Source organism: Photinus pyralis, unplaced genomic scaffold (genome assembly GCF_008802855.1).
Source record: "Photinus pyralis isolate 1611_PpyrPB1 unplaced genomic scaffold, Ppyr1.3 Ppyr1.4_LG3b, whole genome shotgun sequence".
NCBI classification, from domain to species: domain Eukaryota; kingdom Metazoa; phylum Arthropoda; class Insecta; order Coleoptera; family Lampyridae; genus Photinus; species Photinus pyralis.
Window position 1 is genome coordinate 13,164,106 of NW_022170510.1, and position 18,766 is coordinate 13,182,871.

General features: G+C 34.0%; 1 protein-coding gene across 6 annotated transcripts; it reads right to left on the minus strand.

Annotated features, from left to right (window-relative positions):
* Window positions 1-75: 75 nt before the first annotated feature.
* Window positions 76-9,521, minus strand: LOC116166766 (leucine-rich melanocyte differentiation-associated protein). Of its 6 annotated transcripts, none has more exons than XM_031481872.1 (6): window positions 9,034-9,243; window positions 8,891-8,982; window positions 783-1,010; window positions 594-733; window positions 251-456; window positions 76-204 (listed from the first exon to the last, which is right to left on the minus strand). In XM_031481872.1, the coding sequence occupies exons 2-6, from the start codon at window positions 8,939-8,941 to the stop codon at window positions 125-127; spliced, it is 705 nt and encodes a 234-aa protein (XP_031337732.1). In that variant the 5' UTR covers window positions 8,942-8,982; window positions 9,034-9,243; the 3' UTR covers window positions 76-124. The 6 variants fall into 6 exon arrangements, with proteins under 6 accessions (XP_031337732.1, XP_031337731.1, XP_031337733.1 ...); XM_031481871.1 differs by having other exon boundaries at window positions 9,028-9,243; XM_031481873.1 differs by lacking the exons at window positions 8,891-8,982; window positions 9,034-9,243 and adding an exon at window positions 9,380-9,521.
* Between the last annotated feature and the right edge of the window lie 9,245 nt (window positions 9,522-18,766).

Sequence of the window (18,766 nt, forward strand, 5' to 3'; positions counted from 1 at the left end):
CCTAAAATTTTAACCGTTAGACTTTACACGATTTTCTAATAACACTTTTGGGCCATCTAATTTTTTGATAAGCAACTGTCACGCATTTCTTCTTTATAAATACTACCTTACATTACAATATAAATTACAGATCATTGTTCGAAATAAACCGATTTCCTTCAGAGTTCTTTCCAGAGTATCGATATTTGCACCTTTCGTAAGCACCTTAAATAAATTTAATTAGAGCAATGCAACTGCGGGAAATACAAACCTCGATGGTCCTCGGGTTTACGTACACTTCGCGGGAGAGGCGTTAAGGTTTGCAAAACGGCGTCTCCCGCTATATTTAAATTAACATGTTTGGGACGAATTATTTTCATGTATTGGCCTCTGAGCTTTGCCTCTAGGCGTTCGGAATCTTTCACCTTTGTAGAGTCTAAAAATTGTAACGCCGGAAGCCGATGCAAAACGTAATACCTGTAAAATAAGAAGAGCATTATTTTATTGACCATATAAGAATAATAAGTGGTCTTCACAAAATCAAATTTACTTTTCCAATTACTGCAAATGAACTTGAAAGTGGTGTTATTTTTAAATCTCTTAAACATACTTACCGATACCTTTGATAATCCTCTTCATCCTTATCAATGTCTGATAGCTGATTCGGGCACGCTTTGTTCCCCAATAGACTTAAATATGTTAAAGTAGGTAAATTGTGAATAATCTTGGTTATCAAAAGTTCAATGTCGTTAATCTGAAATTAACGCTTGTCCTGTCGCAATATAAATTGAATCAATACTTACGCAATTTTTATTTAATGATAAGGTATGCAAGTGCGGTAGATAAGGTAAAACTAGGGAATCCGTAAGTTGATTATTATCCAAAACTAATTCCCTCAGCAAAGGAAATCCTTCCATACCACGCAGCGAGACCAGTTCGTTATAACTTAGGTCTAAGCTTTGTACCTTTGGTCCGTACATTTTAACTAAGGCTTCTGGTATTCGGTAACACTTCTGGCCACTGTAGCATAGCTGAAATTAGAAGACCGCATTAATGTTTCATGAATCCCAATTTGTGTGTAAAGAGAAAACCCTCCTCACAGACACTATGAAAACTTACTACACTAATAATGGTGTTTTCATTTGTGCTTTTGCTTGATTTTTACATTACCATTCAGATATAGTGTCTCGTAATGCCTCAAGCATATTACCACGGATGTAAATATATTAGCATATACTAGACGAGCTTATGTATTTATGCAGCTACCGTTTCAACGATATTATTTTCGCGTATATGAAATTAGAAACAACCACTTAATTTCACAGCCATCAACCCTCGGGGTAAGAAGAATTCAGTAGAATAAAACAGACTGAAGAGTTTGAAAGGAACAGAATTTAAAACATCTCCGAATAAGTGTATAAGGAAATGATTACAATGACTAGAACCAGAGCCTAATGTAGTTATAGGGCTCTTCTACAACAAAATATGGATGTAATAACTCTAAAACGAATGGATAACCTTCGCCATTCCAATAAAAGACCGACAACATGTTGGAGAGCATCCCAAAAATCGATAGTACAATTGCAGAATCAGCTAAGTTCTAATATCTATTACAATCGATGCGTATAGAACTGGCTATAAGTTACAAAGTCCTGATGAGTACTTCGCTTTTCGCAACTTACATCACGTCAATATTCAAGGATCAAACTGAACAAAAGTTAACGTAATTTTACCAAGCTAGCTCAAAGTAATCGTAATAAATATAGGGTGCCCAGTATGTATGGAATATAGCAGCTACCTATATATTTCGGTAAATATCGAATGTATACAAAATTTTCAGTTGTTTTGATTTCTGAAAACAAATGAATAACGAAAAACAATTGAATTTTTTTAAATGACAGTGCCCTTTTCATTAAGCTCCTTTGATAGATTTTTTTCTTTTTTCTATGATTAAACATGTTAGTACCCTAATACGAGAACAAGTCACATTAACCTGATATCCTACATCAAAATAAAACAAATGAATGTGTACTTTTGTTACCATTTTATTGCTAATTTCATTTTATCTTCAAGGTTTAATAAGAAACGTACAGGTTTATTTGTTTTATTTGCATGTCGGATATCTAGATTAATGTTATTGTTGTAATTATAATAATTTTTTTTGAAAAATTTTCTTGTATAATAGTAATGACATTTATTAAGCACACATTATACAAAGAACAGATATTACATTACATTATCAAATGAGCCCAATGAAAAGAAGCACTGTTATTTAAAAAAATTCAATTGTTTTTCGTTACTCATTTGTTTTCTGAAATAAAAACAACTGAATGCTGCTTTGTTATGGGAAATAAAATGTTAAACAACTTTCATAATAGAAAATTTTTGTATACATTCGATATTTACCGAGATATATACTACATCTCATACTTAATGGGCACCCTGTATACATTTTATAGCAAAATCTTAAATTCCAAAATTTCACAAGAAATACATTCCCTATGGATATGTTTAAGAAAACTCCTGAAATATTAAATACCATAAAATGGCCACCCGACACTTTACACAAATCTTAACAATTCCCCAAAAAATACATCCTCAACTATAAAGGGTAAAAAATCCTTTATGGGTAGATTGAGTCTTTTAATCTGAAACACCATTAAAGAAAGGTATCAAAGGAAAGTTAATTGTATTTTATACACCCTGTAAAATAAAATTAAGGTAAACTGCGATACGTTAATATGTTAAGAATGCTCTCTTCCCATTATTTACACTTGTATTTATACGTATTGGTCTTGCAAAATATGACTCAATCAACTTTTTATTTACTACATTAGATTATATAAATGTCTATCTCGCGCTCGTATAAGGTTTCTGTCATTTAACATCGGTAATACGTTATATACAGGGTGCCCATTATGTATGGAATATAGTATATATCTCAGTAAATGTCAAATGCATACAAAATTTTTCTATATGAGTGTTGTTTAACATTTTATTTCCCATAATAAGGCAGCATTCAGTTCTTTTTATTTCGGAAAACAAATGAGTAACGAAAAACAATTCAATTTTTTTAAAGGCAGTGCACCTTTTCAGATAGAGATTTTCTTTCTTTTTTCTATGATGTAAAATGTTAGCACCCTAATACGAGTCACATCAATAACATTAATCTAGATATCCTACATCAAAATAAAACAAATGAATGTGTACCATTTTATTGTTAAATTCATTTTATCTTCAAGGTTTAATAAGAAACGTACACGTTCATTTGTTTTATTTTCATGCCGGATATCTAGATTAATGTTATTGTTGTAATAATTATAATTTTTTTTGAAAAATTGTATAAAAATAATATTTATTAAGCACACATTATACAAAGAACAGATATTACCTTACATTATCAAATGAGCCCAATGAAAAGATGCACTGCTATTTAAAAAATTCAATTGTTTTTCATTACGCATTTGTTTTCTGAAATAAAAACAACTGAATGCTGCCTTATTATGGGAAATAAAATGTTAAACAACTTTCATAATAGAAAAATTTTGTATACATTCGATGTTTACCGAGATATATACTATATTCCATACATAATGGGCACCCTGTATACATTTTACAGCAAAATCTTAAATTCCAAAATTTCGCAAAAAATACATTCCCTATGGAGATGTTTAAGAAAACTGCTGAAATATTAAATATCATAAAAGGGCCACCCGACACTTTACACAAAGCTTAAAAATTCCCCAAAAAAATACATTCTCAACAATAAAGGGCAAAAAATCCTTTATAGGTAGATTGAGTCTTTCAATCTGAAACACCATTAAGGAAAGGTACCAAAGGAAAATTAATTGTATTTTATACACCCTGCACAATAAAAATAATGTAAACTGCGATACGTTAATATGTTAAGAATCCCAGGCGCGAGTCTGAAACTTTCAAACAATTGGCGTCCACAAAAACCGCAAGTTTACAATATACAGTGAGCGGCTAAAATATGGAACAAATTTAAAAATCAGGTGTTGACTTTAAAAAATGCTCGCAATCGTCTACCATAATTTTTTCTTGCGCATTTCTTGCACTGAAGAGTCAAAAAGTAAACTTAAAATTCATTTTCGGAATCTGGGTCAAATTCTAGGGCGAATAAAAATAATTCAAAAATGGATTTAAAAAACACCTGATGAAATAATTTATATCTGACAAAGAGTTTGACTGGATGCACCTTCCTCCTTGACTCCTTGCTCCTTTTCCCTTTTGAATTCGAAATTTCGAAAAATCATAGATAAGTGCATTGATTTAAAGTACTGCGATAGTGCTTAAATGAATCCAATTTACTTAATGAAAGAAACTATAGATTGTTCATTAGTACAATTTTCTTAGTAAGTTGCAAACAATAGAAATTTTATTTAAAAAACTTGGAATGGAATGCAAAGAAGGTAGTAGTAGGTAAGTACTTAAGTGCTATTTATTGAAAAGTGGACATAGGGATTTAAGTGTATTGTTTTTCCTTATGTCTACTTCTAAATGACAAAATCTCTTCTGAAGGACGCCCAATTTTATCCATCAAAAATAACTTCTTAAAACAAATAAAGATCTGACTTTTATATTAATTAATTTGACTATTCAATTCATCTAACATTTGTCACATTTCAACCAGTGAAATGTCTCGATTTCAAATTGCTGCGCCAATGGGAACGAATTATAGTGACAATTCAACTCATGTATAAAAAATCACATAAGCCGCAGTGTAATTGTCACTTTGACAGCGGCAAAAGTTACCTGCAACTTTTCCAGCGACAAATGCACTAGTCGTTTTTTCACTTATTCATTTTCGAACCAATAATCGCATTATCCTTACCCATATGACTAGTTTGACGTCTGTCAATAATTGATTAGTTTGGTGAATTTCTTGTTCGTTAAATTGTCCTGCCGAATTACACTCGAGGTTTGCATTTAAACCGAGTAAATTTGGGTTGCTGCAATTCAAATCTGTTTCCTTTTAGCAATTGAACTCGAAAAACTGTCAACCTAAAAATGCTCAGTTGACAGTTTTTCTCGTCTAATTGCTAGGCAACAAATTTTCATTACCTTAACAACCCAAATTTACTCGGTAAAATACAAACCTCTTGTGCAATTATAAGTGATAATTGCACGTGTGGTATTTCAGCGACAATTCAACTCATGTATAAAAAATCGCATAAGCCGCAGTGCAATTGTCACTTTGACAGCGGCAAAAGTTACCTGCAACTTTTCCAGCGACAAATGCACTAGTGGTTTTTTCACTTATTCATTTTCGAACCAATTATCGCATTATCTCTCATATGACTAGTTTGACGTCTGTCAGTAATTGATTAGTTATGTGAATTTCTTGTTCGTTAAATTGTCCTGCCGAATTACACTCGAGGTTTGTATTTAAACCGCGTAAATTTGTGTTGTTGCAATTCAAATCTGTTGCCTTTTAGCAATTGAACTCGAAAAACTGTCAACCTAAAAATGCTCCACCTGCGGTGTCGCATTTTTATTAGTTGATAGTTTTTCTCGTCTAATTGCTAGGCAACAGATTTTCATTACCTAAACAACCCAAATTTACTCGGTAAAATACAAACCTCTTGTGCAATTATAAGTGATAATTTCACGTGTGGTATTTCAGCGACAATTCAATGGGGATTTACGATAATTCAACCGGTTTAACCGGGTTGGTAGATTTTGCTATGGTTACAATTATTGAGACAATTGTTTCTATGGTGATTTCTACCAACCCGGTTAAACCGGTTGAATTATCGTAAATCCCCAATGCGATTATTCAATGACATTTGTCAAACTTCCACCAGTGAAATGACGCGAAATTTTGTCGTATTAACCGGAACATTCTTCTTAGTTTGTTAATCAATTTCGACAACCGACTTATCACCACATCTTTTAATTTAATCCCTCATAACGAATTAGCTTGGAGCACAAAAGTTCGAATAGAATCAATAGCAAAATGAAAAGCAACTTCCATAATTTATTTTGACGTTTATTGTTGTCATGGAAATACATTCGCGTGGGTAATTATGCTTAATTTTTCTTTTGATTCATTGAATAGTCCTCCGAATACCATTCGTAGTCGAAGTATTTTGTAGATTATTTTTGAGCTGCTGTTCCACTCATGCTAGTTACGCTTTTTAATACCACTCGCGCAAGCGCTCGTGGTATTAATCAGCGTAACTAGCATTCGTGACAGCACCTCAAAAATATTCGACAATACTTCGACTACTTATGGTATTATATATGAATATTGTTGTTTGGCTTTGCAGAAAATAAATCTCTTACGCTCTTTAAACTGTTACCGGTACTATACCAACTGACAAAATCAACTTTTTCTTTAGTTGAATACATCACACACGTACGAGAATAACAATACGGAAGCCAAAACGACAATATTCAAATTAATTAATATGACAGCCAGATCTTATTTTATTGTATCTGCATAAAATTAGGCGTTTTTTAGAAGAGATTTTATCGTTTTAAAGTAGACATAGGAAAAATTATATATAAGTAAATCCCTATGTCTACTTCTCAATAAATAACACTGTATATAACAATAAACGTACAGATTTTGCACTCCGTGATGCCGTTTAACGAATGCTCTCTTCCCATTATTTACACTTGTATTTATACGTATCGGTCTCGCATAATATGACTCAATCAGCTTTTATTTACTACATTAGATTATATAAATATCTATCTCGCGCTTGTATAAGGTTTCTGTCATTTAACATCGGTAATAGGTACGTTATATACAGGGTGCCCATTATGTATAGAATATAGTATATATCTCGGTAAATATCGAATGTATACAAAAATTTTCTATATGAAAGTTGTTAAAACATTTTATTTCCCATAATAAGGCAGCATTCAGTTCTTTTTATTTAAACAAATGAGTAACGAAAAACAATTAATTTTTTTTAAATGGCAGTGCACCTTTTCATTACGCTAATTTGAGTATTCCATTGTTTTTATTTCAGAAAACAAATGAATAACGAAAAACAATTGAATTGTTTTAAATACCAATGCACATTGTCATAGGCTCAGTTGATTTTCAATGATGTAACATGTTAGTACCCTTAAACAAGAAAATTTTTCAAACAAATTTATCTTAATTAGACCAATAACAATAATCCAGATATCCTACATGAAAATAAAACAAATGAACGTGTACGTTTCTGATTAAACATAAAAACAATGGAATACTGCCTTATTATGGGAAATAAAATGTTAAACAACTTTCATATAGAAAATGGCAAGTTTCGAATTGTCCATTTTATGAATTTTAGTTCTACGTACCTACGTACTACCCAAAACTATAAAATTTCAGTATTTCCCGAGATATTTCCAGATAAAAAACCTGATTGGCCTATTAGCAGAACCTTTAAAAGTCGAAATAATTTCCAAACGGTATGTTTTGCTGGCAAACTTTTTACGGCATAAACCGGCACAAAAGTAGCACTAACCAATCCACTTAGTTCCGAGATTTGTGCCGACAAAAGTGTGCTTCTTTTTATAAAGAAGAATTGACGTTTTATGTGTAATGGAACTACAAGTGAAGCTTTAATGCAACCAACATTATTTGGCAATACATTTTCTGCTTAAATTATGCTTTATTTCTTTTTAATTATATCATTTTCAGTACCTATAGTACGAAAGTGGACATAGAACAAATATTTTACTTATTTCAAGTTATACGTTATAACTAGAAATGAATCTACAACTGGATATAACTCAAAGCTAGCCTCAATTTTGTGTTGTAGCTCGATCTTAACCTTAATTTCGAATTATAACTTGAAATTTTGCAAATGTATTTTGAAGAATATAGGTACATTTACCAGATTCCAAATGAAGAACATTTAGGTATGTAATCTGACACTACAAAATTTGTGGTAACTATAGAATTTGTAAGGAACGTTTCTGAATAAACTCTTTAGAAGACAAAGTAACGAATAAGTACACTTAATAGGTCATACCTTTGTATGTTTATATCCACTTAAGCTATTAATATGAAAGGTGTAACTGATAAACGATTGCAGTTTCGTATAATTGCCATCGTTACAACTAGATTCACTTTGTACGTGTATAAGACACTCATGAATAACAATCCTTTCCATTTGAAGTATATTCACAGTTCATTTAAACGACACCTTATTGCACAAATATAAATATTAAGAGTACTGCTTCATTGTTTACTCATCACTTCATCCTATATTCCATAAATATTTCACCAATTAATACAAAAAAAACCTCAGATTCATTGGTACGAAAAGGAGACCCCGAATTATTTACACAAGAACGGGAAGCACCTCAGTTTTACTGAATTTCATTTCAAGGAAATATTTAATCTTATTAACGGTAAACGTCACATTTAATATTTGTTCTAATTTCAGAAATAAAGTTCCAGGATGACGTAGTAATTGGTGACGATCTGAAAAATGTATTTGTACCTAAATGCTCTAAAAGCTTTCGGGTCGCATAAGTTATACCTATGTTAGTGCATTCAACGGCGTATCTCTAACCGGAGTTGATAGTTATCCAACTGGAGTGCCACAAAGGAAAAAAATAGCCAAAAGCCACTTGATAAATCACAGAGGCACCTAAAGCGAAAAATGACTTACACTCGTATTACACCATGGTGTACATAATGGACTTGGAAACACGGCACTAATAATAAACAAATTGACTCTTCACTCATCGAACTTTTGACAAGTTTTGAATTACCTAATGCGGTTATCGCACATACTTTATCGCTAATTAAATAAAATTATGGAATGTTTTCTCAACCAGACAATTTTGAAACAGTGATGGATTGCGTTTCTTGAGTGTATTACAAAAGGGACACGGAAACCGTACAAAAACGGCTTTCTATTGATTGAATACTTACGCGATCATCAACGAAAGTCACAGCACTCGGATGCATTTCAAAATCTGCCATTGTTTCCTATATAACTGCACTCTAAACGACTTCTTTCAACACTGGAATATTTGATTACCTATTTTCTATATTTTAAGTTCACGCACCCTCACTTCCTCGGGTTATTGAATTTCACGATTCCCTCAAACGTGTTCTTGACGTGTAAAAATGAATAGTAGTACCTACATGCGGTTATACGTATTGTGTGGAATCTTGTTTATTACATACTGATTTATGAACTCTTGAAACGATATCTACGATAAAAGTTGTTGTGTTATTAACTTCCAACCTTATTATTTTACTTATCTTCAAGAACGTTCGTTTAATAGTAGTATTTTTGTAGAGGGGCGCATAGTTGTATGCCTCTAAGGCTATAAATGATTATGACGTATCTGTTTATCACACTGATATAATGGTAGCCTTTCAGCAAACAGTACTTATAATTGCAACAAACATTACCATTTTTAATGCTGTTTAACCTTTGGCTCGGGTTGTTTCACCAAGTGAGGATTCTGTTCTATCACCAGCGTAAATTTGTTTTAGATGACCTTGAATTAGGTCCTCTCCTATCTTTGGTCTCCTTCAGTTCCAAAGTCTACATCGTGTTAACATTATGGTAATCACTTAATACTGTCACACTGCACCTTACTAAACTCGATTATTCAAGTTGGCAGAAATCTCCAACGCTTCTGGCCATAATTGTAACCATTAAAGATTGTCTCAGCCCAGGTAAAAACCTTTCCCGCTAATGCTGTCCAAGAAAACACCATATTATTATCTGCAAGCTGTGTGAGATTTCCTTGGCCTCACAGGTAGTCAGGTCTTGTTTTGCGAAATTCCAAATGCATCAAGAAGCATTTCATGTAACAATTAAGTTGAAACCATTACCACCTAATTCGACCCCGCGGAATCCGAAAATGCCGTTTGACAACTCGAAATTGCAACCGGAAGTGCGTTATTCGAGATGCCGTCCAAAATAGCGCCAAATTTAAGAGTTTTTGTGCTTTTGGCCATACGTTCGCGATCCAAGTGTCTATTCCCATGTTTTCGGGGGCGTAGAGTACGATTAAGCACTTAAAAATTAAAAGGCTATATTTTAACAAACATTCTCCAAAAATCGAAAAATTAGGTGGAAATGTGTGCTATGTTTGAGGGGAACATTTGCACAACTTTGAGCAAGGGACCCAGGTCTCTTTCTTACACCCACACTGCTTAGTGTTGCGGAGTCCTTTGCACTCACAAACAGTAAACTTTCTTAAGAAGAAGTGAATTTTTTGGGGGAAATTTTCCTCTTTAGATATTTTTGCATACCTGTACCTACTTATTGCGTGTAACAAACACACTCATTATGGGAATGTTTGATCTATCCGTAACCCCGTGTACCTATAGGTTAGGATTGCAATCACGAAATTTTGAAATCCAGGATTTTAAGGTAGAAATACCAGAACATTTCATTTTAAAAGCAGGACACGCCAATATGGGAAGTAGTGTGTCGACAAAAAATTCATAATTTGTTTTAAAATGTTCGAAAACGTATAAAAACGAATTATAAAACACAGGACCTCAACAGGACGCTTTAAAATCTCCAGGACGCTACTTAAAAACTACCCAGGATACCTCAGGACACCCAAAAAACCAGAAGATGTCCTATGAAAACAAGACGGTTGGCAACCCTACTATACGTGAATGTTCAACCTCACTATTTGAGGTTAATCTGGTGATGAAATATCAGTGTAAAAATCTGTTTAAAAAATCCGATACAACTGTATATCGAACGATCTTCGAGATCTTCGCACATAGATACTTCATTTTTACAACACTCCTTAAGGGATTGATTCTGTCTCACCAGATCAGCGTATTTCCAACAAATTTTTGAATCGCCATTAGTTTTACTTTTATTCGAAGTGCCTACATACAAAATTTCATTTAAATATCTTAACATATAAAAAAAATGGCATTGCGCAAACAGAAAAGTTGGTTGCGCATGCGCGAATTTTTTTATTTACATAGTTGCTTGAAGTTTAATAAATATTTACTAACACAGAAAACCGGACATTCATATGTTCTTTGTAACAAGAATTATAAAAGAGCCCCCTTTTTTTTGAGGTTTGGACAGTTTTTGGGCTGTAACTTTTTGACGCGTTAGTCTACACAAAGTTATCGTGCACACGAACAGACGGACAGACAGACAGCAATACAAAATTATAAACTATCTCGAGGATCGTTAATAAATTTAAACGTGGGCACGTCTGACCCTTCCAAACTGTAATTTTCAAAAAATTTTTTCACTAATCACAAAATATAAAATTTTCAGGAATGCTTGTAATGTAACTGGATTTTGTTGTTCACAGTTCATCTAGACAGAGAGGATGTAAGTTCCCACTTAAATTACATAAATTATGGCAAATTTAATTGCTTCCAGTTATACAGAGGGAACGGACATGAGGTCCAACGACAAACTGAGACTTTCGCTTTTACCGGAAGAATTTTAAATGGTATACTCTAACTTTATTTTGTAAGTCCACGCGAAGTGTGAGGTGTGCGGACAATTCGCGCCTGGATAATTCGCACCCGGATAATTCGCTTCCGTAGAGTTCTTTATCAAGATTCTTAGTAGGTTTGTCTAATAATTTCTTAAGCTGATTGCCAAGCAAGTGGCCGGTGTTAATGTTTTAAATCACTTCACTTCCCAAAGACTTCATCATGGTGAGCCTCAATGCGAAATACTCTCAAACAAAATAGGAGCTGATGGCTCTTCTTTGAAGTTCATGCTGGAAAATCGCTTACTTGAACTAAAATTAACAAATTTCGACTTCTCTTGATTTTTTTAGCAAATCTAATTAATTTACTTGATCAATTATTTCATAAACCAATCTCAACATCATACATCACTTCACCGCTGAATAAAAATTTTTATTCAATGACTAATGGCGGTTTGCACCGACAAAGTTAAGCGGGGCTTAGCTTAAGCGTAGCTTAAAATCCATGACAACCATTGTCTCAATAATCCTTACCATGGATTTTAAGCTACGCTTAAGCTAAGCCCCGCTTAACTTTGTCGGTGCAAAACGGCCATTAATTGAGGCAAAATTATGTTCTCTTTATCTCAGGGGAAGAGCGGGGGAGGGAGGAACGCTCTAAATATGATGCAAGTGTTTTATATGATTTTTTCGACTTTTTTCCATTCTTATTTTTATAGTAAGTATATCATTTTTGGTTCTAAACACCAAAACGTTTTTCTGTACTATGTACTGTCTATTTATAATAATAATAATAATAATAATAATATTTATTGATGTTTTACACATGGTGTTTACACAAGTCATTTTAAGTATGCAATGTAAGAGACAAACGAATATAATAAATTACAAACAAACAAATAATTATACAAACTATTCCATTATATCACAACATTTATTCGTCAAAAATTCTTCTAGTGAATAGAAAGCCTTTTTTATTAGATATGATTTAATTTTAGATTTAAAACCATTTCATTGCAATGTTTGAGAGCGGTGGGCAACATATTAAAAAATTTTATGGCTAAAAAATTAGGGCCGTACTGACTTTTTTTAAGACGTAAATAAGTAGGGACGTAATTATGCATATTTCGCGTATCATAATTGTGAAAGTCCGAGTGGCATTTAAATATATGTAAAGTGAGGGTAAGGTTAATATTTCCAAATCTGTGAAGGCTTGCCTGCAATCAGATTGATAGTCTAGGTTAGCCAATATTCTAACCACTCTTCTTTGTATTTTAAAGATTCTAGATACAGAGGAGCAGTGACCCCATATTAAAATACCATAATTCATTATGGCATGGAATAATCCGAAGTACGCAGTGCGCGTAGGCGTAACTTCCGGAAAAACATGGTTTGTTAAATTACGGAGTAAGAACACAGTTCTGTTCAGTTTTGAGGAGAGCTCGTCAATATGGCGTGACCATGAAAGTGTGGAGTCCAGATAGACGCCTAGAAATTTCACCGGTTTTTGGTTAATTACATCAGTGTCCCTACTCCCTTTTCATCGTAAAAGTTAAAACTTCTGTTTTGTCTTCATTTAGAGACAACTTGTTCAAGTGGAACCAAGACTTGGACTGCCCTTGAAGATCTATACTTCTTATATTTGTGATTTCTAGACCAGAACCAGAGCTTAGTATTGTAGTGTCATCGGCATATAATATGAAATGACCATTAACTGTAGAAGGCAAGTCATTTATATAAATTAAGAAAAGCACAGGCCCTAAAATGGAACCTTGTGGAACACCAGACTGTACACATATTTCTTTTGAGAATAAACCGTTATATCTAACAGTTTGAGAACGTTCTTCGAGATATGATTGCATGAGTTTAATGGAAATTTCATCAAAATTATATGCTTGCAACTTATTTAACAAGATCTTATGATTTACACAATCAAAGGTTTGCTTAAATCTAGAAAAGTTGCTGTTGTATAATTATTTTCATTAAATGTATTTAAGATTGTACTAGATAGATCTACAAGGGCGTCCGTCGTTGACTTTTTTGATCTAAAAGCGTATTGTGCATTATTAAAAATATTATTGACCTCAAAATAATTCAGTATGCGATTTTTTAAGATCTTTTCGAAAATTTTTGAAAAAATGGGAAGTATTGATATCGGCCTATAATTTGAAACATCCTCTTTGTCACCCTTTTTAGACAAAGGTAAAATTATAGACCGTTTCAATGCCTTTGGGAACGTTCCTTCCCTAAAACACTCATTAATTAACACTGTTAGTGGTAATACAATTAAATCCCTTAGACATTTTACAATTTCTGCATATATGTCTCGACATTTACTATTAGATAAAGACGTAATGGCGTCTCTTACCTCAATGATGCTTACTTCGTGCAAAAAAAATTTTAAGTGGGGAGCCGGATTATTAATCCGACTAAATGAGCCCGTGCTTAATGTTGCAGAAGAAGTAGAATTAATTCTTTTGGTGATTTTCGCTGGAATTTCTTTAAAATATGTATTAAACTCTTCAGGTGTTAGGACTTTCCTGACGATTAGTGTTTCTAGAAGAATCGATAATCGACCACATGGCATTACTAGAATTTTTGGCATTGTTGATAAATGATTTGTTTGCACACATTTTCGCTTTCCTTAGTTCAGTACGATATGTTTGTCTAAAATTATTCCTAAGTGTACGTAGGGGACTGGTATTGTATGCGTTATAAACATCATTTATCAATGAGAGTTTTTCCCTCATCCTACTTAAATGCTGGTTAAACCAGGAAATTGATTTTTGATTTTTATTAAAATGTTTACGCTTGACTGGTAAACAATTATCAAATTCTTGTAGAATTATATTAAAAAAATATATTAAACCTAACCTCGCTGGGACTACTAGAATCTTTTAAAAAGTTCCAGTTTGTGTTGCTCAAACATTGGTACAACAAAAATTTTCCCTTTTGGGTAAAGGGTCTACATTTGGCGTAAATTTTTTCTTTATTTGTAACATCTGAACCTAGCCGCAATTTTATCTCCTGTCCTTTATGATCGGACAGTATATGATCTATTACAGAAACATGTTCAAGGTTTACCTTGAAATTAACAAAAATGTTGTCGATACAATTCTGCTTCCTTGTACTATCGAAGATCATTTGATCAAAATCAAATGACGATAGCAGATCAGTTAAATGAGTCGTTTCAGTTTCAGTCGTTCCAAACTTAACATTGAAATCTCCAACTATCATCCATTTCTTCTTCAAATTTATTGACAATAACAGTCTTTTGATCGTTTGAATAAAACAATTATGATCGCCTGCAGGAGACCTATATACACAAATTATTGCCAAATTCAGAGAGTCTATCTCAACGCCACAGAGTTCGCACTGTTTTTCTATTGACAAGCTTTTTAAAATGTTTATTGGTTTAAGAGAAATTTGGTTTTTAAAAGGATCATCGTTCCTCCGTGTCTGAAGTATGTTCTGCAAAAATAATCTGCAACGTAAAAGTTATTAAGAACAAAAGATTTAATCTCTAATTCATTTAGCCAATGTTCGCTCAAACAGATCGCATGATATTCTTTTTTTTAATCTAATAAAAAAGCCTCTAACTCATTTACCTTGCTTCTGACACTTTGAATATTGGTGTGAAAAACATTAAATTTTATTAAGTTTTGACTGTTTAAATCTGGAAAATTTGACCGGCTGCGTAACTGCTGCACAATTGGAGAGTTCTCCATAGTCTTTTTGAAATTTAGCCCGTTATTTCGGTTGTCGTTCGCGGAAGAAAAAACCTAAGTAGCCCGAGATCTGAGCGAAGAGATACAAAGTCTCGGAACAAAAGTAGCCACTTTCGTCTCTATAATGTACCTACTGTTACAAATCCTATTTCGGGCAGCTAACATTCCTTGAGAAAGTTACTTTCGTATTAATACTGTATATGTATTTCGTATACGCGAAGGTTTTGCGATGTGTAAGTATAGATATTGACGTTGAAGTTTCTTATACAATATCCATACAATGTACCTAATACAGCATCAAGCTTCCAAATATTCCATGAAATCACGGTCTACTGACTGACCTTGTAAAATGTTTCTAGGATGAATTTTGCTCGTATCCAAATAAAATAATACTACAGCTTACACTTTACTATAGGTCCCACCGAATGTTCTGAGAGCGAATTTTCCGGGAGCGAATTATCCGGGTGCGAATTATTCGGCAGCGAATTATCTGGGAGCGAATTATCCGAGCGCGAATTGCACGGGAGCGAATTGTCCGGGAGCGAATTATCCCGGCGCGAATTGTCCGGGAGCGAATTTTCCTAGGAGCGAATTGTCTTGAGAGCGAATTGTCCGGGTTCGATTTGTCCGGGAGCGAATTATCCGGGTGCGAATTGTCCGGGAGCGAATTATCCCAGCGCGAACTGTCCGGGAGCGAATTATCCCGGCGCGAATTGTCCGGGTGCAAATTGTCCGGGAGCGAATTATCCAGACGCGAATTGTCCGGGAGCGAATTGTCCTACAACCGAAGTGTGGACTACATTCTTTCGAAATTTTTGGAAATGATACTCAGTCAGTAAATAAATTGCCTTTTGTAAAGCGAACATAAAACAGACCCATAATTATTTTCTGGATTTGCTTAAAGGTCCACGCAAACCGACGCGGACATGCGGACGCGGGAGCGGTACCGCATCCGGGAAATATTTCTACAGCGGGATGTACGATCACGCACACCGATGCGGCCGGCGGTTCGCACGCATATACCGCTGTAGAAATATTTCGCGCATGCGGTACCGCTCCCGCTCCCGCGTCCGCATGTCCGCGTCGGTTTGCGTGGACCTTAAATAAGGAATTTGCCTTACTTAATATGTAATAACAGTTCAAAACGTTTATACAAAGTGTTCGGGACATGTCAAATTTCGTAGATTCGCAATTCCGAAAGCTTAACATTTTTTTAGAGCATTTTCCAACCCATGTTGGATGGCGTCTAGGATGGCGCTATTATGGCCATCTTATCCGTCCGTCCGTCTAAGACCTTATCTTCTCTTACAGTTTTGAAGATATTTAGTACATTCTTTTTGCATTCGAATGATGCATGGTAAATGCGCCTTATGGTGAAAACCTTTTTTATTTTTAATGAATTCACAACCAGGTCCAGGAGTGGTTTATTCGCAGAATCATATACGGGGTGGTGACTTGACGCACACACCATAGGAATTTCAATAGTAATTTTTTAATTTCCAATTAATGGCTTCCCTAATTATTTTAGAAATAAAGTCTACCTAGATTTTTTGTAGAGAAAAAATTACAAATCCGTAGATATTATTGTTTCCTAATTTCATAAGTTTAGAAACAGCAAAATGTAAAAATTAAAAACTGTCGCGTTTATAAAGTCGGTAATGCCATGGAATTATGAAATTAAACAAAAGCGCCTGCATTTGCATTAGTTTGTTTCATCTGAAACTGCCATGGCACCACTGATTTTCTTAAAAGCGTCAGTTTTTAGTTATCTAATTTCTTGGTTTTAAAGTTCAAAAAATTAAAAGCATGGATGGATACTTTTTTCTCTACAAAAAACCCAAATAAACTTTATCTATAAAATAATTACGGAAGCCAATAATCAGAAATAAAAAAATTACTATAGTGCGTTGTTCAAGTCACCACCCTGTATAATAAAACCATAATCAAGCTTGGACAGTAGAATTTAAATACGCAAAATTCCAGTACGTATTATAATCTCTGGAGTGTATCAAGGCGAAGAAAAAAGTCCTTAACAGCTCTTCGTTGCCTATATTTCTAATAACGTAGAAGGTTCTTATCTTTTTCCTGAGCTCTCCATGAAACATGACTTCACCAGTTAATTTTGTTATCCAATGTAGACGCCCATGTATCTAATGCTGCTTGTTTGTTCTATGGTTTTGCAGTTGCAGCTTGTTACATCCGTACAGTTGTGGTGGAGTGTCAAAATGATGTCGATAAATAGCCCCGATACCTTTTTGTTGTCATTCATGCTGCTATAGACTCCTTCATAAGCTTTGCTATTGCCTCTTCCGTGCTTTTGTCTTTTTTGTATCCAAATTGTTGGTCGCAGAAAAATTGTTAGTGTCAAGGAATTGAATAAGCGTTTCCCTAATAGTTTTTTTTAAATTTTTGCAAAGATAGATATTAGGGCTACTGGTCTATCCACTGATTCTGGATAGCCCTTCTTAAAAATTGGTCCAAGTTCTTTTTAGTAAGGAAGGGAATATGCCCGTCGCAAAGCTGCTGTTGATTAATAATGATAAGGGATCTGAGATTGAGATGTAAATTTGTTTGATAGGTTTGAGGATTTTTTATTCTGCATTTGCTTTATGATGTCTTCCACTCAGCGCTCACCACAGCAGTTAAAAATATAAATTTCGTTTACCTACAACTGGTAACTGTGGAAGCCCTGGAGTGAGGTACTGTGTTTGCGGTAACGTTCACGAAATAATTGTTAAATACATTGCTCAAATTCTGTTTCGTTCTCAACTATTCTGTTTATATTTTTATGCGATTGTTTCCCCATTAATTATTGATCGGGCGCCATTGGTCAGCGGAGTTGCTAAGCAGATCATCAATATCTGCAGAAAGTTTGGCTTTAAATTTTTTTGTGGTACATTCTGAATTGAATATCGTATGGCCGCATTTGTAGGAGCTTGTAAAGCTTATTTTTGGTGTCGACACGTTTGAGTAATCCACGGTCTTTGCGAATGTTTTACTGGTGCTCGTTGTGGATGTATTTCTTTGTATACACTGATTCAGGGTTGTATGGAAAATTAGAAGGCTTTTGTCCGTATCTTCAACATCGAGTCAAATATTCCAATTTGTAAAAATTTAGCTCGTTTTTGACCTCAACAAAGTTTACGAAATTGTTTGTTTGTACGCCTTCTTGTTGCCAAGGTTCGTGTTATTAAAAAACACAGTAAGTAAGCCTATCCACCCCCTTCTGCAGAGGTGGTGATTTTAAATTGCTCAAAAGCTCGCTGACAATAAAGTCTCTAATAAAAAGCACAAAGGTTAAAGAGTCAAGAAACCATCACAATCAAATTTAACTCCTTTAATCGGCGGAATTGTCCAAGCTCTATATGTATACGTCCTCCGCCTACTCTAATTTTATACACGTATATTTTCAGAAACCTTCAGAACTAAAATGGACGATTGTAGTGGGAATATTTTGAGAGTTTGATACCTTAATACAGTCAAAATCACTCATTACTTTCCTTATTTAAATTAAATCTACTCCTTTTTGGCCTTTCTGTGAACAGAACATCATTATCGCTTAGTAGACAGTGAAAATGAATAATTGTCATAGAAACCTTTGAATAAAGTATTACATCAGCAAGAAATTTTACCTAGTT

Coding starts and splice junctions, on each gene's coding strand:
- LOC116166766 (XM_031481869.1), bottom strand. CDS start 8,120: ATGGAAAGGATTGTTATTCATGAGTGTCTTATACACGTACAAAGTGAA. Junction 734..782: donor TATCATTAAATAAAAATTGC/GTAAGTATTGAT, acceptor CGTTAATTTCAG/ATTAACGACATTGAACTTTT. Junction 205..250: donor TAAACCCGAGGACCATCGAG/GTTTGTATTTCC, acceptor AATTTATTTAAG/GTGCTTACGAAAGGTGCAAA.